Raw genomic sequence first — 22,084 nt, 5'->3', positions numbered from 1 at the left:
TCAAGCCCTCCTGACTTGGCTGGCTCCCTGCTTCAGGGTTTTGGGCTCACCTGGGCTAAGTGAGTGACCACTAGGGTTATATAACTTTTATAGAGCTCTAAAGAATAGTTTCCTGGCCTATTTAATGTCTCTTCTTCCCCTAGCTGATCCCTGAAATAGTTAGTCTGTAAACCATAAAAATTGATCAGTGCCATCAACTTTATCCCCTATAGAAGTGATCTGTTTTTCCTTTCAACTCCCATGGCTCCTGATTTGTATAACTTTTTGAACACCCAGTATTAACTTGTATTGTGTTCACTGTCTGCATCATTCATAAAGCTGGCAAATGCTCTTTATGTGCAATAGGATCTCATTAAATGACTGCTGAATAAATAACACAAATTTTTACCATTATCCCTGATAATGCAGTATGTTGACTCTGTAATCATTAAATTGCCACTTTTGAGTGGATAATATACACATATACTCAAGCTTCATATTTTGTTCATGTAGTTTAGATGTTATTTGTAATTTATTAAAAAGTGTGCATTAAATATCTATCAATATAATGGGTGTTCTACATGAGAACAGACAATAGCAGTTTTACCAAGGATTCAAAAAATAAAAGGTGAAATTCTTATAATTTTTTTCTGTTCTCCTGAAACCCAAGTTTTATTCCTTGTTCTAGAGTAGATCACTGCAAAATTAGGATGTGAAAACCAAACTGTTTTAGAAATAAAACTTAAGTCACATTAATAAGACTTGCAGAATACTTAAGTTACAAGGAGTAGCAAAATAGACACGTTTGTTAATGCTTTTTACAGAAGAGAAAAATCATGGATCACAGTTATGGAAGGAAACAAGTTAATTTTTTAAAAGATTTATTCTTGGCTTTAAACATATTTATAATTAGATTTGAAAACATGATATTATATATAAATTGAAAGCATTAAAACATCTGATTTAAGAACTTCTTCATGCTATTAACTCCTAGTTAGAACTGCTTTATCCCTTTTCTCTATTAAACATAAGAAAGTAACAAGTAAGGCTGCGCGTGGTGGCTCACGCCTATAATCCCAGCACTTTGGGAGGCTGAGGCGGATGGATCACCTGAGGTCAGGAGTTTGAGACCAGCCTGGCGAACATGGTAAAATGCAATCTCTACTAAAAATGCAAAAATTAGCTGGGCATGGTGGTGCGTCCCTGTAATCCCAGCTACTTGGGAGGCTTGAGGTGGGAGAATTACTTGAACCCGGGAGGTGGAGGCTGCAGTGAGCCAAGATCATGCCACTGCACTCCAACACGGGCGACAAAGTGAGACTCCATCTCCAAAAAAAAAAAAAGAAATAACAAATGAGAGTATCATCTTAAATTGAACTAATCTGCTTTTGTGGTAAGTTTAAAAGGGCATAGGCTCTGGGTCCTGTGACAGTGCTAAAAATAAAGCAGGCAGAATCAGTGCCAATTTGAAAGCAAGATATTTTCTCAGGTTTGAGTTTGGATGACCATTTTGTTGGGGGGAAAAAAAAACAACTATGAAATCTTCTGATTTAAAGTATTTGAATTTTTAGTTTTAATTTCAGAGATCACACTGGAATAGTAAAAAGGAATTAGAGTTACATTGAGGGTTCTATTTTTCTTATAATCATGCTGACTTAGGGATGAGGAATTGCTCAAAAGGAAACACCACTCTATCACATTCATCCTGCCTTTTGAACAGGATGGAACTACAGCAGAACCAACACATGCATTAAGGAAAACTATTTCATAGTGAGTTACCTTTTAAAAAAAATTCCCTAAAGTAGTAGCTAAACTAAAAGGAATTATTTGCATAAAAATAACTGTACTAAGAGACCTCATTTCATTTAATGACAGAATCTAAAAGAAAATGGTGTTTATTTCACTTGTAAAATAATACTTGTAGTGATCAAATCCAAAGATTTAAAGATTTTCTTTCCCCATTCTTTTTTTCTTTGTAAAGATGGGGGTCTCCCTATGTTGCCCAAGCTGGTCTTGAACTCCTGGCCTCAAGCACTCCTCCCACCTCAGCTTCTCAAAGTGTTGGGATTACAGGCATGAGCCACTGAGCTCGGCCAAAGATGTTTTTCTTGATTAGTTAATAAATTACATTTAGTTTTAAGATATGCAACTGAAGCAAAAGTATACCAATACAGAGTCGGGCCAAGAACATCTGATATACAAATGCTTAGGTAAATTTGAAACTAATTTCTTTTCTCATTGTGCAACGTACGTACTAACGTGTGGTTTGAAATTATATCCAGTTTTACAAACTGGAAAGGTTAAGCGTCAATAATTTATTGTCACCTTTGCAAATGCTCATATTTTTTAGTTGTAATTGTGTCCTGCTTATTATTCTCACATTCTTCTTTACCGGAGTGGGAACGCTCCTGTTCTTTGATCAGAGATGTAGTACAACGTCTTTTCAGTCTGAGATAATCTTTTGAACTGGTGGGAGTAGTCCTAGTGGATTCACTGACAGATATAAATTGTTTTTCTCCTGTTGAACCAGACAAAAGAGCTTGGGTATTTATCAATGCAAGTTCTTCATCAGCTATTGAATTACTTTCCGAAAGAGAAATTTCATTCAATTTTTTAAATGGAGTCATCTGAGGAGAATTCAGTTCTTTTTTCTTTATGGGTGTTTCGTATTTGGTGCCACAACTCCTTGGTGGCTGAAATGCCTTCTGTGCAGCTGGAGAAACAAATGTACAAATGGGACTAACAGGTGGAGGTAAAGGCAGTCTACTCAAGAAATCCAAGGCTCTTCTCCTTTTGCAGTTTTTTTGGTCATCAATCTCTTTCTCCCCTTTACAAGACTTTGAAGTTATCTGGGCTGATACAGGTGTGGAAACAGACTTCCTTTTGGCCATACAAAGTGATAAAGGACTTTGATAATATAGCTCACAATTAGGAGAAGATATCTGACAAAAAAATTAAAACGTAGGCTATCATAATTACATACTAACATAAAAAACTAAATCGAAGTAACTTTTTTCATTGGAAATATTTAAGCACGCAAATATTACATACAATCTCCCTCCCCTAATTGCTAATAGGTTAGATGATTTCAATTCACATTATTCCTATTCTAGATGGAAGTAATTTTGCATAAGAGCATATAAAATGACATTAAAAGAAAGGAAGAAGAGGAATAATCACAGTAAAAGATTAAAAGGAGGTAGGGGACACCACTTACGCTTCAATCTTTTCTTTTTTATTATTAACAGATTAAACAAACATAAACATTTTAAAGCCATCTTAAGAACACACACTACCTGGGTTCTAATATCTACTTTTCTAGCTTTATGACTTTATTAGCCAATTGTTTAACCTCTCTCTATGCTCTCTATAGATGAGTCTCCTCATCTATAAAATGAGGATAATACAGTAAAGTCCTCACTTAACATCATTGACAGGTTCTTGGAAACTGTGACTTTGAGTCAAACAATATATAGCAGGTCTTTGAGCAATGTCATTTCCTTCAACATCGTTTTGTTAGAACACTGATGAGAAAAATAAATGGTTTTGTTATACATCACTTCCCTTAAAATCAGTTTCCAAAAACCTATTGACAATGTTAAGTGAGGATGTAGGTTTTATCTCATGGGGTTGTTATGAGGATTAAATGAGTTAATATAGATACCCTTAGCAAGTATTAGCTATTTAAGAATCAGCCATTAGCCAATATTAAAGACTTTAGCTTGATTTGCATCTACTGTGATTTAACCACTTAAACAGCTTAGAAACAGCTTACAAACAGCTTAGAAACAACCCTAATTGTATGGAACAGTGAAATAAATAGGCAAAAACACTTTTCAATCACATGTATATGAAAGCACCTGTTTGGAAAGTTTGCACCCAAAGTTTCATATCTTGCTTCAATAAATAAAATTTCTAAATAACCTATATTTATAGGAACCACATAACAACACTTTCTAATTAAGTTTAATTACATTTTACCATGTTTACTAGGTATACAACAGAATATACGATGGCCTCCATATATAATACTTATAATATTCCTTGAGTTTACATTAACTTACCAGAAGCTTATTTCCTGTACCAGGAATGATTTGAGCAGTGTACGACTCTGAAGTCCAGTCTTTAATTGGGGTGGACCACTTGGGATCATTTGCATGCAGTATATGCATAAGCTTGTTTTCTGCTTCATTGCAAAGTATATCAATATTCTAAGAAAATAAGCGGAAAAGTTGCTTTATAAATTGCAAACCCACATGTTTGTTTCCAAAGGTATTTCCTTTAAAAACAGAAATGAAAAGTTCAGACCAAAAAAGAATGAAAAACCAAAAATGTGATACCAATTGTCAAACATGCCAATGCAAAATTACAAAAACCAGTATCAGTGATTTAGGGGAATCTAGCTGATAGGGAGAGGGGAAGAGAGAAAAAGTATGTGTGTCTGAAGGAAAGAGATCTCCTTAGTCATCTAGTTTAATCAGCAAGCTGTCATATGATCTGAATTGAAGCTGGAAGATTGGGGCTCAAGTCCCAGCTCTATTTACTACTTAATAGCTGGGAATCATCTCACATCTATAAAGGTACTTCGTAGGTTAGTGAAAAGAGAGAATTGCCTCACCTACCTCACGTCTGTTCCAAGAATTAATTGAAATAATGTAGAGGTTAAACTACATGAAACTGTTGTTTGAAAAGTCACAGCTGGTCAAATATCAGCAATTTCATATGGTTTAACCTAATTCATGACAGTATTTTGTAAAACTTTAAAATGCTATGTAAATGACAGTTGTCTCTTCAGCAGGACTAGTAAACCGCCTTTGAAGAGGTCTCAGAGAAAATGTGGGGTGTAGGCCGGGCTCAGTGGCTCATGCCTGTAATCCCAGCACTTTGGGAAGCCAAGGTGGGCAGATCACTTGAGGCCAGGAGTTCGAGACCAGACTGCCCAACATGGTGAAACCCTGTCTCTACTAAAAATACAAAAATTAGCTGGGCGTGGTGACACGCATTTGTAGTCCCAACTACTTGGGAGGGTGAGGCAAGAGAATCGCTTGAACCCAGGAGGTGCAGACTGCAGTGAGCTGAGATTGTGCTACCGCACTCCAGCCTGGGGATGACAAAGCAAGACTCTATCTCAAAAAAAAAGAAAATCTGGGGGGTAAGTAGTAGATACACTGTATGGGAACTAAATAATGAATACAACTCCCACCCCTAATTGAGAAATTAGATATAGCAGAGTGTTATTCATTATGCATAGAGTCTTTAGGTAAAATATCAACATAGCTTTCTTTATACAGCTATTCTAATGCTTTAAAAATATATTTTTATATAAATTCTGAATAACACACATTTCAAATATTAAACTATAGAATTAGGAGGCTTATTTTTTGTGTATTCTTCACTAGTTACCAATTCATGAAATCTCAAATTTTACTGGGAAGCAGCATTGCATAGCAGTTCCTAGTTTGGGTTCTGCATTCGATGGCCTAAGCATGAATCCTAGTTTTACTAACTTGGCATTTGACCTAAGGCAAGCCATTTAACCTGTTTCTCACTGATAAAATAGAAAAACAGTTCCCTACCTCATAGGGTTGTGGGAGAATGAAATGAGAAGGTTAGAACAAGGTCTGACACATAGTAAACACTCAATAAACACCAGCTAATATTATATAATGTATATACAGATTTAAGCAGAAAATGGATACATGATCTAGGGAAAATAATTTCAGTGTCTCTTATCTGGGATTAATTCAAATCAGAGATATAATCTGTATAAAACACTAGATATGGAGTTTAAATGTAAACCTGTAGTCTCCATATTATTAACTAACCACAATGCCAACTGCTGCAAACCACAGATAACTCATATTATTCTTGTAACCAATTTCCAGTTTGCTTACATAGTCTGCATTTCTGAACATCCTTCTCACAAATTCTCCTAACTCATTTCCCTTCAAGTCATTCTTCTCTTTCTAGTTGCTGTCATTTCCCCATTCCCCCATCTCCTGAGGTTCATGGGCAATAAATATATGATTAAACTTTACCTCACATACTACCTCAACTATACAATTTATGTAAAAGCTATTTCCTTGATACTCGACTGTCAAAATAGAAAAATACCAAAATGTGTGGTAATGCTGAAAAGTAACCTTACCTCAACAGTATTTTTCATTTTGTTGAATGTCTCTTGAAAGTGGCCCTCTTTTGGACTAGCAGAAAACACAGAAAAATCTCCAGCAAATAAAGTAGGAAGTCCTGATTTGGATTCTGGTCGCCACTGGAGGTTGCTTGCAGCAATTAACATATGAGGCTTAATGATGTCTTCATTAAGATCTATCCAAAACTTTATTGCCAGTAAATTATAACATTCGTCTGACAAATAGATGAAAGGAGCAAGTCCTAGAATGGAGGAAAAAAAATGTTATTATAGATGTGTTAGATGAATTTTAAGATGCAAGGAAGGAACCTCTAATATGCCTATTTATTTTGGTATATGCTAATAGTAAAAGCAAATCAAAATAGCTGAATTTGGTGAAAGCTCAGGTTTTCCAAAATGACCTGTTACTTACAGTGCTAAAATTTCAATACCAATATGACAACACATTCTTTTACTGAGGTCATGTGGAAGTAGGTATACATACACATTGCTGACAGGAGTACGGATCTGTGCAAGCTTTCTGGAGATAAATTTGGCAACACCTAGCAAGGTCACATATGCATTTACCTTTCCATCCTGTAATCCCATTTCTTGTACTCCACTCTGAAGATAGACCTCTAATAACAGTAAAATACACATGAACATAAGATTCATGAAAACACCTGTGAACAAGGTTACTCACTGAAACACTATAATGATAAAATATTGGAAGCAGCTTTTATACATATACAGGATAGAGGTGGATAAACTATGGTACATCCAAACAATGGTGTACCACGTAGCTGTAAAAGAGTGAGGACGATTTCTATGAACTGATTTCCAGGATACAGTGTTGAGTTAAAAAAGAAAAGCACAAAAGAAAGGCTAGAGTATGTTCCCCTTCTTATAAGGAAGAAGGGATATAAGAAAATATACATGTATCTGTTCAGTTGAGCAAAAGAAATCAGGAAGGATAAACCAGAAACTAAAGGAACAGGGTGTGAGTGGGGGAAAAAGGAGGATTAGGATTGGGACTGCAGGGATGAGAAGGAAGTGACATTCAGTATATCTTTTTGTACAGGTCTGACTCCAAGAACCACAGTGATATTTCACATGCCCAACAAACCAATCAACAAACAAATCCAACTAGATAACGAGGGAATCCAAAATGGAAGACAAACATTTCCCACCTCTGTCTGCTGAGAGGGCCTGGCAGTACTGATGCCTCCACAGTAAAGTAACGAGCATATCTAGCAACCAGATCTTGGATCTAAACACCATTTTCTACTAAAAAAAGGAGCCAAGAGAAATGGCCGATTCCAAGACTAGGGCAGGGAACATACAAGATGAACTTGGAACATCTTATGATGTCAAAAAATAGGGAAGTGTTCAAAAAGTGAAGAAAGCTTGTTGAAAGAACACAGGAGTCCATATGAAAAAGCTCCTAATGGTCAAAACTAAAAAAAAAAGTTAAACAATAAAATAATGAAGGCACGAAATTTTAACCTGCAGAATAAAATAAATGTTCTTAAGTCCACACTGATATAAAAACCAAATAAGTAAACTGGAGGAAAGCGCACAGCTTTTCCTTATAGAATTCCAATGAATTCCAATTAATGTAGAAGGAAAGAAAGGGGGAAAAAATCATAATTAGGCAAATACCACAGTAATAATTGTTGCAAACAAAATCAACTGATGACTGCTAAAGTTTGATGTGAAATAGGATTCAGTCTCAAAGAATCTCCCCCAAGATATTTATTAACCACAAAGAAAAAGGAAGTTATTTTACAGAAGAGAAACCCAGCAGATACCACCTTAACCAAGTGATTAAGATCAACATCATTAACCCCTTGATATGACGCACTGAGAAAGACACATCATCACTTCAGTGGTAGTCTTGCCAGAAATGCATAACTTCATCCTAGTCATGAGAAAACATCAGACGAACTCAAACTGAAGGGAATGCTACAAAATAACTGATCAGTCCATTGAAAAGCATAATGATCATGAAAAAGAAGACAGGAAGTGTTAAAGATTGGTAGAAAATACAGGGGAAAAAAATGACTAAATGCAATGTGGGATCCTAGAACAAAAAAGGGGAAACAGGGTAAAATACCTTAAACTCAAATAATTTTTCAAATACATCTACAGTATGGGTAATAATTATACCACTATTAACTTTCTGATTCTAACTGTACTACAGTTATGCAAGATGTTAACATTAGGGGAAGCTAGGTGAGGAATATTTGAAAATTCCATTATTTCTGCAACTTTTTTAAAGGTCTGAAATTAGTTCAAAATAAAAAGAGTTATAAATTTTTTTATTTTTTTTTGAGACGGAGTATCGCTCTGTGGCCCAGGCTGGGGTTCAGTGGTGCAATCTTGGGTCACTGCAGCCTCTGCCTCCCGGGTTCAAGCCATGTTGGCCAGGCTGGTCTTGAACTCCTGGCCTCAAGTGATCCGCCTGCCTTGGCCTCCCAAAGTGCTGGGATTACAGGTGTGAGCCACCGCGCCTGGCCAAGAGTTATAAAATTCTAAAGTGAAAGATGGGTAGGTGCTATCCATTATTCTATCCTGGGATAAACCAGGATAGAACTGAGGCTAGGAAAGCTAGAGTTGGAAGAGGCACTAAGCATTTAATTCTACTATTTATACTTTCTTGCTTTTGTTACTCTGAGAATTATGTACCCCTTATAAATAACAGGGAATGGAAATGTCATTCTCAGATAAGGACTTGTTTATCCTATTGCAAGTGTTGGTTCATCTCTTCTTTCTTTTCATTTTACAAGTAAATGTATTTAATGGATCTTAATTTTAAACACTGCTTTTAAAGAACTTGTAAGTTTCTCAAGCATGTTCCATTTTCTAATTTTGGAATTTGCCTCTAATTATATTCAAAACTTGATGATAGTACTGTCCTTCTCCCAAATGTCCTTTTTAAATATATCTTGTTTTCCCCAATTATAAAATACATGTTTATTGAAAAACATTTAACATACAGAAAAATAAAACCTAAACAGTGTAGTTTCCTCATTTCACTTTTTCATAAGTGGAGGTTTCATGTCTGGATCAAATTCCATCAAAAGAAATGGAAGCCTTACTTATTTCTTCAATTATCATGCATCTTGTACAACTGATAACAACTGGAAGAATTTTTAGTGTAACACTTTTAGAATCCTACACTAGGTAAATCTTCACAAGGTAAAAGGATAAGAAGAAACTTGCAGCTTTGTGGTCTGGCCTACTCTGAACTTGCATAGAATTCTTCAAATCTTTTAAATTCCTTTCAGAAAATTTCATTGAAACAATAAAGGACTTAGCAATTTATAAAACCACTGTCAGATTCCACCTGGAGTGGATGCCATGGTGCGGGTGCAGATCCCCTCCCGGACCAAGGCACGTGATCCTCCAGCTTCTGGGGAGTGCTAGCTATTGACAACTTACCTCTGAGTTCCCTCTTGGACTTGCCCTCTGTTGAAAGGCATTGTCTTGCTTAAGGCTACGCCCCTCCCTGGAGGAGCCAGTATGCAATGGCTGGCTCTTGCCTCAGACTAGCATGACTCCGAAGTCCCAGCTCCAGAAGTCCCTGTGGGATTGACTGAACCTTTCTTCTCCTTCTGCCCAATCCTGCTGCATTTGCTTCCTCACAGGTGCTGTTCCTAAGGGCATTTTCTAATCTCCTACATGAAATCTGTAAGTCTGTTTCCCAGGGAAACAGGCTTTCCCCAAAACAAATCTTTCCCAACCAAAGAAATGTTCTCATTTAATTAACTCATTATATATCACAGTGTTTCTGTAATACAGTAACAACGCATTAAAAATATAGATGTCCCTGCTTTAAGCCCAACTCTCAAATGCTCATGTTGCTTTTGTATAACTGATACATGTCAGTATGAAGTATAAGAAAGAATGTAAGAGCTTTAGGGCCTGAAAGTATGAGTTCAAATCAATTCATAGCATTGTGACCCTGAGCAGGCTACTTAACCTCTCTGAGCTCCAGTTTCCCCATCGGTCAAGTGGAATGATAACAGCAAATGAACAGTGTGACTATGAGAACTGTATGAGATGCTGTATACCTGGAGTTTTCAACAACTGACCCCTGCTTCAACCCATGACGTGCGAAGTGGAAGCAAAAATCCAAACTGACTCCCTGTCCTTGAAGAGATCATTGTATTACCGGGGCTAGCAGGCGGCTTATTTAGAAATGTACAGGTAGGATCATGGACCATGTGACAAGTGCTGAAACAGCCAAACAAACAAAATGCTTCAAAAGCTGGAGAAAGGAGGATCTAACCCAGACTGTAAGCATCTGACTAGGGAGGTAATATTTGAGCTAAATAATGAATAGGACGAATTCATCAAAACGGGGAGAACAAAAGAGCATTCTAAGGAAAACAAAGAACATTTTTAAAGGTAGGAAGCATTAAATGTTATTGTGCATAAGGAATATGAAATTGTACAGTTTGTTTTATTATGTTTTAAAGTAGTTCTTTTTTTTAAATTTAGTTTTTATTTTTATAGAGATAGAATCTCACTATGTTGCCCAGGCTTGTCTCAAACCCCTAGCCTTGTGAGCCTCCCGCCTCAGCCTCCCAAAGTCCTGGGATTACAGGCATTAGCTACTGTGCCCAGCCTAAAATTAAAGAGTTTAGCTGACGTGTGTATGGTGGTGGTTTAAGGCAGGAAGTTGAATGGTTTTGGGGGTATATGAAAGAGTCTGGGTTTCATTTTCTAAGGGACAGGGGACCACTGAAGATTTTAAGCTGGGAGGCATCATGACTAGATCTGGGTGTTAAAGACTTCCGGTTTAAGGTGGCTCCTTGAAACTTTCTAATAGAACTTTAACAACAAATTAAATTTTAAAAAGGAAACATTCACCTAAAACCTACAAACATGGCATATAATGATATAAAATTTAAAATCTGGTGATTAAGAAACAGAATATTATGCATCGAGCTAAGCACAGGAAGGCTCAGAGTCTAATCTCCTTCCCCAACTAAACTGGTAAAATGACATTTTTGAGAATTCTATTATTCCTAAATCTGAAGGAAAGCAACAGAAGAAGTATCTTTACCTTTTTCTTCTTCTGAACAGAAATGAGAAAAAAATGCAGGGGAACAAACAGGTGACCAGGACTGACTGACATAAGGAAAGGTTCCAGGATGTTACAGGATGCCTTGTGACTAATTCCCAGTACCTGTGGATGTAGCCTTATCTGGAAACACAGTTGAGGACGACTTATGATGGGGTTATGTCACAATAAACCCGTTGTTAGTTGAAAATGCATTTAAATAGGGACACACCAATTTAAATGATGATAGATTTCTCATCTAAAACCAGAGGTCAGAAGGAAGTGGCACAATATTTTTCAAGTACTGAAAGAAAAAATTATCAACTACAAATTCTATATCCTGAAACAATTCTCAAGGAGTAAAGGAGAAAGAAAATATTCTGAGATGAGAGAAAACTAAAAGAATTTTCTCTAACTCAAAGATTGTCTAAAAGAAATTGTTCAGACAGAAAAGGGAAGATTAAAGGAGGACTCTCAGAGCATCAGGACTGAGGACAATAGGATGGAGGAAGAAACAATGGAAAGAGTTTGAGAAATGGGCATATATGATAAACTATTATTTCCTCATGCAGTTTATAAATTATGCTTGATGATTAAAATAAAAATTATAATACTATGATATCCAATAAAGTAGTATTTAAAAGTAGGGAAGATAAAGGTCTGTATATGGTCACTATCCAATCCCTTTCCCTCCAAAATCAAAATGAAAGCAAAATTCTCACACTTCACTTAGAGTGATAGAATACTGATACCAGTAGACTGTTGTTAAGTCATACATGTATGTTGTAACACCTAGAGAAACAACTACAAAAATCATACAAAAATACCCGAAAACACTAAAAATAAATCAAGATGGAATCCTAAAATATATTTAAGTAACCTTTAGGAAGGCAAGAAAAGAGAAATGGAGGAATGAAAAGCAGGAGAAGCAAATAGAAAACAAATAATAAAATGACAGAGTTGAATGCTGGCATATCAATAATTACCTTCATTGTAGGTGATGTAAATATCCAATCAATGGACAGAGGCTGAGAGAGTGGATAAAAAATTATAACCCGATTATTTCTTCCTTATAGGAAACTTACTTTAAATGTGACAAGGTAGATTAAAAACAAAAGGATCGAAACAGATATACTCTGCAAACATTGATCAATTTGACTTAATTGGCTTTCCTTCACGTGGCAATAAATGTGACTTTCAATCTCAAAAAAAAAAAAGAAAAGAAAATGCATTTAATACATTTAACCTACTGAGCATAGAGCTTAGCCTAGCCTACCTTAAAGGTGTTCAGAACACTTATATTAGCCTACAGTTGAGCAAAATAATCTAACACAAGGCCTGTTTTATTAAAAAAAAAAAAAAGTGTTGAGTATCTTATGTAATTTACTGCATACTATACTGAAAGTGAAAAAGAATGGTTGTAAGGTACTCATGTTTTGTTTTCAGACCATTATAAAGTCGAAAAATCCTAAGACAGGCTGGGCACAGTGGCTCAAGCCTTTAATCCCAGCACTTTGTGATGCTGAGGCAGGCGGATTGCCTGAGCTCAGGAATTCAAGACCACCCTGGGCAACGTGGTGAAACCCCGTCTCTACTAAAATACAAAAAATTAGCCGGGTGTGGTGGCACGTGCCTGTCGTCCCAGCTACTCGGGAGGCTAAGGCATGAGAATTGCTTGAACTGGGGAGGAGGAGGTTGCAGTGAGCTGAGATCGCACCACTGCACTCCAGCCTGGGCAACAGGGTGAGACCCTACCTCAAAGAAAGAAAACAAGATGAGGTCATATGTGTAGGGTCCAGCCCGACAGGGCTTAGCGGGTGTTCTCCCCATGTGTGGAGATAAGAGATTGTAATAAATAAAGACACAAGACAAAGAGATAAAGAGAAAACAGCTGGGCCCAGGGGACCACTACCATTAAGACACAGAGACCGGTAGTGGCCCCAAACGGCTGGGCTCGCTGATATTTATTGCATACAAAAAAAGGGGGCAGGGTAAGGAGAGTGAATCTTCTAAGTGACTGACAAGGTAAAGCAAGTCACATGATTACAGGACAGGGGGGGGGGGGGGGGGGCCTTCCCTTTTAGGTAGCCGAAGCAGAGGAAAGGCAGCATATGTCAGCGTTTTCTTCTCTGCACTTACAAGATCAAAGACTTTAAGACTTTCACTATGTCTTCTACTGCTATCTACTACAAACTTCAAAGAGGAACCAGGAGTATGGGAGAAGCATGCAAGTGGACTAGAAGTGTGACCACTGAAGCACAGCACCACAGGGAGGGGTTTAGGCCTTTGGATGACTGCGGGCAGGTCTGGATAATATCCAGCCTTCCAAAAGAAGCTGGTGGAGCAGAATGTTCCCTGACTCCTCCAAGGAAAGGAGACTCCCTTTCGCGGTCTGCTAAGTAAGACGTGCCTTCCCAGACACTGGCCTTACCGCTTGACCAAGGAGCCCTCAAGCGGCCCTTATGTGGGCATGACGGAAGGCTCACCTCTTGCCTTCTAGGTCACTTCTCACAATGTCCCTTCAGCACCTGACCCTATACCCACCGGTTATTCCTAGGTTATATTAGTAATGCAACAAAGAGTAATATTAAAAGCTAATGATTAACGTTTATAATAATGATTGCTAATTGTCCATGATGATCTCTTTAATTTGTATTATGACTATTCTTACTCTATTTTCTTTATTATACTGAAACAGTTTGTACCTTCAGTCTCTTGCCTCAGCACCTGGGTAATCCTCCACCCATACATATGGGTAGGCTCTAATATAATGAGTGGCGTCCTAATATTTGGGGAAATTTAGATACAGACATGTACATTGGGAGAACACCATCTTACAATGAAGGCAAAGGTGGAGGCGAGATATCTACAAGCCAAAGAATGCCAAAAAATGCCAAAAAATGCCAGCAAATCACCAGAAGCAAAAGAGAGAGACACTGAACAGATTCTCACAGCCTCAGAAGGAATTAACCCTGCCAACACTTTGATCTTGGATTTCCAGCCTCCAGAACTGTGAGACAACAAATTTCCGTTAAGTCCCCAGTCTATGGTTCTTTGTTATAGCAAGTAAATACACAGCATTACTCACTGAACTGAGAAAAACGATCTAGAACCAGAGACATCTTCCAGGGATATATACTGTATCATGAATAGAAACTCAAATATCCAGCCCTCACACCGTAACTAAGAGAGGAGAAAAAAAAATTAATCTTGGATAAGTAGAGAGTCATGAATTACACTGAGTCACGGCGCCGACCTTCTCACTTTTTTATTTTAGTGTAAGTCCACTGTTTTATTTCCTACAAATCTACCTAACATTTTTTTTCTATTTCATAGCACTCATACAAATGGTTTCTCTTACATGCGCACACACATTGATTCACTAATTGTTGAATGCAACTAATATTTTATCAAATTTGATACAAATTGTACAAATTGTAAGAATTACATCATTACAGTGAATTACATAATATGTTTCTGAAAACAGCAAGCAGAAAAGATGATTATCACTTTTTCTTTATTCTGAGATGCAGTCTCGTTCTGTGGCCCAGGCTGGAGTGCAGTGCTGCGATCTCAGTTCACTGCAACCTCCGCTTCCCAGGTTCAAGCGATTCTCCTGCCTCAGCCTCCCGAGTAGCTGGGATTACAGGTGTGTGCCACCACACCTGGCTTATTTTTATATTTTTAGTAGAGAAGGGGTTCCGCCATGTTGGCCAGGCTGGTTTCGAACTCCTGACCTCAGGTGATCCACTCACCTCAGCCTCGATTAGTATATGTTAACAAAAAATCAAATGAAATATGAAAGTGGTCAATATTTGAGTGCCTAAGGACCTTGTCCCACAGAGTTCTAAAACTCAGCAGCCAGTCTCAGGGCCCACTCATAGTACTCTAGAGCTTCATTCATGTTTCCTTTCAATTTGTACAGAAACCTAAGGAGGCTTAAGCTTTCCAAGTCTAACACGTTTCTCTGAAGTTTCCTTAAAACCAATTTATCCAAAGAATTGACACTTTTATCCCTTGAAAATGATGCCTTTTCTATTTGAATTGCTTTTAAATAAGGGATAATTGCACTGACATCAGATTTCTTTTGAAATTCCTGAACTCTACCACAGTGCAAATATATGTCTTGCATTATTTCTTCTACACTGGTTTCATGCATAACACTTTTTGAAAAGTGTCTTCAGCTTTTCTGTGATTGCTTGCTTCTATCTACATTCCTGCCAGGTCTATATAGGCAACCTCAAATGTGGGCTTTTGTTCCACAGCAGATTGAAGATGAAATGCGGCTGATCTATCATTTTGTCTACCATTTCTCTGTTCTGCCGTCTAGGCTGCCTGTTGGTAGCTTCCTTCATTTGGATCTTTTGTGCCCTGTCACAAAGCCCTACATGGTGAGGCAGGAAGGCGGAAGTGGGAGTTGCCTGCAAGGAGGTTTTTAAGAGCTCAAGAGCTTCATCCACAAATCCTTCTCTTCAGTAAAAGTTGGCTGCATATCCAAAGACAAAGGTCTGCATGGACATGTTGGCCAGAGCTGCTTCAATGCACTTTTCTCCTTCAGCTTCCTGTCCTTCATCCCGAAGCTTCAGGGCAAGGAGAACCTTACTATATGCATCATCTACATTTAGCCTGACAGCCTGCCTTAGGGTAGGCAAAGAAAATGACTTGCGATCCCCTGTTGCTAATTTAAAGCCATCCAGGTCGTGATGGCATACCCAGAGTTGAGTTCATGGTTTTCAGCATCCACTGACAGATCCTTTACAAAGCAGGCCTTGGCCTGTTCATAATTCTTTCCTCTACATTTCAGCAAGGCCCGTTCTTCCTCACAGTCCATCTCTGCACATTCCATTCTGTAACAGAAAGGATTTGAAAACTTCTTGCAAATGTTCTCTACCTTGTCCAGGTAAGTCTGGGTTTCTGCCAGTATGCCCATGTGGTAATACACCCAGGCAAAGTTGCCCCAGGTTACCAGACTTCTCACATCTAACTGATTGGCACGTTCTTTCTGGATTAAGTCTTCAGCTTCTTTCAAGTTCTCCAGCACTTCCTCATTCTGGTCTTTCAGGTGTTTCACATAGGCTAGTAGGTTGTGTATTCCCACACTGAATTTAGTGTCTAGAAACCCAATCTGGTCCAAGACTCTGTTTTCCAAATCAGGCATTTCATCATCTTTAATTGATACTTCCCATGTAAAGTGACATCTTAACTGCTCCAGACTACCCTTGACCCGATGATCATCAGCATTTTTACTCATGGTTGCTGTGAACTAGGCAGCAGTTCTGTAGTGGTCTAGCCAGACTCCTCTGACATCTAGGCCTCCTCACTTTTTCTTCTCCCCCGACACCTTGCCTTGGGGCCAAGAGCTAATCTCGTGTTAGTCCCCATAACAAGCACAGGCTTCCCCATAAATATATACACCTGCTATATACACACAAAAATTAAAACATTTTAAAAAGGCAGCATAGGCTCTCGGTCATCCCAAATTCCCTGGATTCCGTTTCCAGGTTTTGGACGTGGCCTTTCTGGGCACCATCTCTCCTCCTACCTCTCCGTCTCCTGCAATCCTTTCACTGGGGCCTCTGGAACTCAGTAAGATCTCCACCACCCTCACCCTTTCCTGCAGGTGCTCTCACTGCCATCTTGTTGCAACAAACCTGGTTCTTGTCTGCCGGCACAGTTGCCCTTGCAGACCCTGTGCTACTGGAGGCCGAGATGAGGCAGATGTCTTCCTCATGCTTCACTGCTGCTCCTCCCACTCTAAAAACACTCAGTTTTGAATCTCATGTTATCAGACTCTGTCATTCATTACTGTTCCTTGCTACAGGCATCCACTGACCCCGGCTCACTCATTCCTTTTCATTTCTTGAAGATTTTAACTCATAACTCACTGTCACTCTGTCATCACGATGGTCTTGTTTCCTGGAAATTTCAGTAGCCTCACAGGCAATCCTTCCAACACTCTGTTGCTCCCAAGTTCCTTGTTTTCTTCTTAAATGGTCATGTCCTCTATTTTCCATTGGTAACTCACTCCAGTGGACATACCTAAGACTTTTATTTCCAATAACTCCATTTCCCCCAGAATCTCAATTTAAAGTACCTCCTTCTTCAACCACCTACCTTTGATCTGCCCAGTTCACTCCCTCTAAAACCCTAACCCAAACCCACTGGGGCCTACAATCAACTTTTCTTATCTCCTGTTCATTGATCCAGATTCCTCTAATGTCTCTTCTTTGCTCTGCATTGTGTCCAAGGTCAATTATTTAGATCCTCCTTTTGCATATACCCCCAGATTCTTTGCCCTTCTTGCTTTGCATTACTTACCCAGCTAAACTACAGACCTGGTTAAATTCTCCTTTCCAACTACTTCATGCCCACACCATCAGAGCTGAACACGTCTGAAAAAATATCACACAACTACAATATATTCATGAACATTAAACCTCCAGTGGGCCCTGGCAGTCATGATGTACTTACTTAGTCCATTTACCCTACCACTTTCTTCTTCTTTTTTTTTTTTTGAGACGGAGTCTCGCTCTGTTACCCAGGCTGGAGTGCAGTGGCGCGATCTCAGCTCACTGCAAGCTCCGCTTCCCGGGTTCACGCCATTCTGCCTCAACCTCCCGAGTAGCTGGGACTATAGGTGCCCGCCACCATGCCCAGCTAATTTTTTGTATTTTTAGTAGAGAAGGGGTTTCACTGTGTTAGCCAGGATGGTCTTGATCTCCTGACCTCATGATCCACCCGCCTCGGCCTCCCAAAGTGTGGGGATTACAGGCGTGAGCCACCACATCTGGCCCCCTTTTCTTCATTCCGACTCTCAGCTGATGATTTTGTGCCCTGTTTCAGCGAAGAAACAGAAGCAATCAAAAGAGGTCTGCCAGAAGTTTCCTCTTGTATATCAACTCTTCCACTGGTATCTGTACCTACGTACTTTACTCTTTTTTCCTGTGATTACAGATGAACAGTCTCTACTGCTAGCTAAGGCCAATCTGAACAGAGCCTCTAGAGACCATACCACACAGTATCTGAGAACAGTGCCCTACAGCTGTTCCTGCTTTCCTTCCATCTTGCATTTTACCTTCTTTATTGGATCTTTCTCATTAGCATACAGTATCTCATCAGTATGCTATTAGCACTTTCATCTGAAAAAGCAAATGTTCTCTTGATCCCAATTCCCCTTCTGGCTACTGATTAATTTCTCTTCTTCTCTTAAAGCAAAAATCCTCGAAATACCTATATTCACTATCATTCCTCCTTTCCCTCCATTTCCTTTGCCCCACTTCAGTCCACTGAAAGTGCTCCTCCACAGTATTAAAGCCAATGATCAATTCTTGGTCCTCACTTCATTATCAATTCTATGAAATAGCATTTGGCAGACTTAATCACTCTCACTACTTGACAATTTTTTTTTTCTCTTGGCTTTCAGCATACCTCACTCTTTCCAGCATTCCTCCAACCTCTCTGGCCATTCCTCTATTTCTTTTACTGATTCCTATATCGACATTCATATTTATATTTCCCTGCTTCGAAGTATAAAAGGCTTCAATCAGGTCTTCGATCTCTTCCCTCTCTATCTACTCCCATGCCCACAGTGACTTCATCCAGTCTCCTGGCTTTAAATGTCCCCTGTATGGCCAGCCGGGCGCAGTGGCTCACGCCTGTAATTCCAGCACTTTGGGAGGTCGAGGCGGTGGATCACGAGGTCAGGAGATTGAGACTATCCTGGCGAACATGGTGAAACCCCATCTCTACTAAAAATACAAAAAAAATTAGCCAGGCGTGGTGGCGGGCGCCTGTAGTCCCAGCTACTCCGGAGACTGAGGCAGAAGAATGGCGTGAACCCGGGAAGTGGAGCTTGCAGTGAGCCGAGATCGTGCCACTGCACTCCAGCCTGGCGACAGAGCAAGACCCTGTCTCAAAAAAAAAATGTCCCCTGTATGTTGATGACTCCCAAATTCATATCCAGCCATTCCTCTGAACAGACTCCTATGTAACCATCAAGTAGACGTTTCCACTTAGATGCCTAATAAGCATCTAAAACTGAGCTCCTGAACTTCCCCAAATACTTGCTTTTCTTTCAGTCTTTCTTTCTAAGTGGCAGTTCCATTCTTCCCAATGCTCAGACCATCCTGCACTGTCCCCCTACCTTCAAAATACAACAAGAATCTGACTGCTTCTCACCACTTACATTGCTTTTGTTTGGTTCATCTTCATCTTTTGCCTAAGTGCTTGAAAGAGCCTCCAAATGGCTTGTTTGTACTCTTGCGCCCCCTACAGCCTATTCTCAACACAGCGGCCTGAATGATCCTGTGAAAACCTGTCAGACTGTGTCCCTCCACCTGGAATCTTCCTGTGACGTCCTGTCATCACAGGAAGTTACAGTTCACACAAGGACCCCCACACAACCTGGCTCTTCATTGCCTCTGTCCCTGGCTGTTACTTCTCACTCTCTGGTCTCTGCCAGTGCTCAATGGTACACTAGGCATGATCCTGCCGCACCACTACCTTTGTAATTGCCTGGAAAGCTCTTCCCCACATGGCCACATGCCTCACCTCACTCACTCAATTCCTTCAAGTTTCACTCAAATGTCAACCTTCCAGGGAGGTCTCTCTCCTCACCTCTCAATCTAAAATTACAGCCCTCTCTCTTCCCTAACATTACCCTCCCACCCACTTAATCTTTTTTTTTCTGAGCACTAAAAAAAACTATACACATGTATGTTACTTATTTCTTTGTTTGTACTCTCCCTCCCCCAACCTCATAATGTAAGCTCTATGAGGGTAGGGATTCTATCTGTTTTGTTAATTGCTATGTACCCAGCACTTAAAACAGTGTCTGGTACATAACAGTCATTAAATATCGATGAATTAAATAAACAAAAGTTATCCACCTTCTATAATAACAATAAAATGTGTGAAAAGAGTCACCCAAATATGATCAAGATGAAATAAAATGGCATGGGAACAATGTGGCTTACTAATATAATATAGTCAAAGAAAACCCCACAAAGCACTAAAACATAACTAAGCAAACACAAACACATTTAAAAAACGAGAAAATTTAAAAAAGCAAAAGAGAAAGAACAAAACTCCTAAGAAAACAAAACTCAACAAATAGAAGAAAACTCTTGAATTCTTCACAATAGGTTCATGCTGTTGAACTTAGTAAGACCATATATTCAATAAAATAAAAGCCTGACTCTGAGATAATAAACAGCCCTGTACAATGAAAAGTAGAGAGTGATGGCCAAAGCAATAAATTGAGGACATCAATATAACATCACAATGGGATAAACACATACATTGGAAATAGTAAGAAAACATAAATTGCAGAAAATAAAATTAAGGACAATTTCTATAAAATTAAGTAGCACAGACTGGGATGTAAACTGTTACCCCTGAAATAATATTGAATTGCTTTACATTAAAAATCTGAGGTTCAAAGACGCTTACTTTCAGATCACTAGCTAGCAAATTTGCCAACTGGTAGCTCCAACTAATCATAAGAGATTTTAAAAGACAATGTTTTTCAAAAAAATAAACAAAAAAATTAAATACATTGTGCATTACCTGTTTTTTTCACAACAGAAACTACAAATCCTATTAGGTCCACCTCAGAACAAGAGGGCTGAAAGTCTGGATCTAAAAATTTGCTGAAGTGAAGGGGCTCCCGTGGCTGGTAAACCTGAAATAAAATTTCATCTGACACCTATAGAAAACAAAACAAAAATTCAATATATGGAGATTCCATAAACTAACAAGCACTTATCAAAACTGAAAAATCACACTGAAAGGTTTGTACCGGTAGTTGTTGATACTGAGTTTTTTTTGTCACTGCTAACTGTATGTTAGCTCTTTCAGATTTACTTTTAGATTTTGAAGTTGCAAGATGATAAATTCTATATCTCTTTCCTTCTGTTAACAGAGAATATAAATCTGATGATGGACGCCAAATACTCAATATAACTGTTCAGAGAAAGATGAGAAAGACGCAATGGAAGAAGTGATTATCATTTAAATTTTTGTTTCAAAATAAATACAGATCATCTTTTATATTATCTCTTTGTAGGCGTTGGTGGTTTTTGCTTCTCTGTTATAAACTAACTTTATACTTTATCTGGATTTATAATCATTTTGTTAGTAAGGCCATTTTTTAACTTAATAAAACTGATAAAAACAAAGCATTTACACACACACCTGAATCTTTTTCTTTTTTTGAATAGCTTACAATACGCAACTTCCACATAGTTGTGACATCTCTTGATAAACCTTGTTCCTTTTGTTCAGCAGATTCCATGGCTTTCCTGATTTCCAACTGGATCTGAGCTTGTTTCTTATCATTCAACATTTGCCTGTGATTATTCAAGGCTCTTAACTGCTCTTCACTGAAATAACCCTGTGACCATTTAAGATATTGGAATAAAAAGCAATTAAAACTAAAAAGTCCCATCATTGTAACCGGATCGCTTTAAACAGGACAAATACAACAAAATTAGAGCTCATCCTCAGGGTGTGGTTAATGTAATCTGTTTCTCACATAGTATTCTCAGGTGCCTCAAACTGTTAATAATTCTGTTTCCCTAAGGCAAAAATGATCCTCCAATTATAAATGTACTCTAATAATCATAATCATCACCATCTACATTACAGATGGCTAACATTTGAATGCTCATTATTTTGAGAAATAATCTATGTGTAGTAAATGTATTAACTCATTTAATCTTCAAAACAATCCATGAGGTAGGTAATATTCATTGTTTCCGTGTTATAGGTAAAACTGAGGCACAAAGAGAACAACTAATTTGCACAAACCACATAGGTAGAGGTTGGCCCCAGAACCCTGATTCTTAGCCCTGGGAGTCTAATTTCATTAACTGTTAAATAGTAGACACAATTTATTTATTTAT

At 38.5% G+C, this 22,084-nt stretch overlaps 1 protein-coding gene and 1 pseudogene across 1 annotated transcript in view; both read right to left on the bottom strand.

Annotated features, from left to right (window-relative positions):
- Nucleotides 1-1,432: 1,432 nt before the first annotated feature.
- The window catches only part of BRCA2 (BRCA2, DNA repair associated), an 86,356-nt gene continuing 65,704 nt past the window's right edge, over nt 1,433-22,084 (bottom strand). Inside the window, exons 22-27 of the mRNA XM_025363964.1 lie at nt 21,375-21,573; nt 20,980-21,143; nt 20,748-20,886; nt 6,128-6,372; nt 4,044-4,190; nt 1,433-2,921 (exon numbers count right to left, since the gene is read on the bottom strand). Coding sequence (XP_025219749.1) covers nt 2,301-2,921; nt 4,044-4,190; nt 6,128-6,372; nt 20,748-20,886; nt 20,980-21,143; nt 21,375-21,573 — 1,515 coding nt within the window. The 3' untranslated portion in view covers nt 1,433-2,300. The remainder of the gene's footprint in view (nt 2,922-4,043; nt 4,191-6,127; nt 6,373-20,747; nt 20,887-20,979; nt 21,144-21,374; nt 21,574-22,084) is intronic.
- LOC112610612 lies at nt 15,004-16,431 on the bottom strand (annotated as a pseudogene).

Source organism: Theropithecus gelada, chromosome 17 (assembly GCF_003255815.1).
Source record: "Theropithecus gelada isolate Dixy chromosome 17, Tgel_1.0, whole genome shotgun sequence".
Taxonomy (NCBI): domain Eukaryota; kingdom Metazoa; phylum Chordata; class Mammalia; order Primates; family Cercopithecidae; genus Theropithecus; species Theropithecus gelada.
Note: the sequence above shows the minus strand (reverse complement) of the source record. Positions and strands in the feature narration are given on the sequence as shown.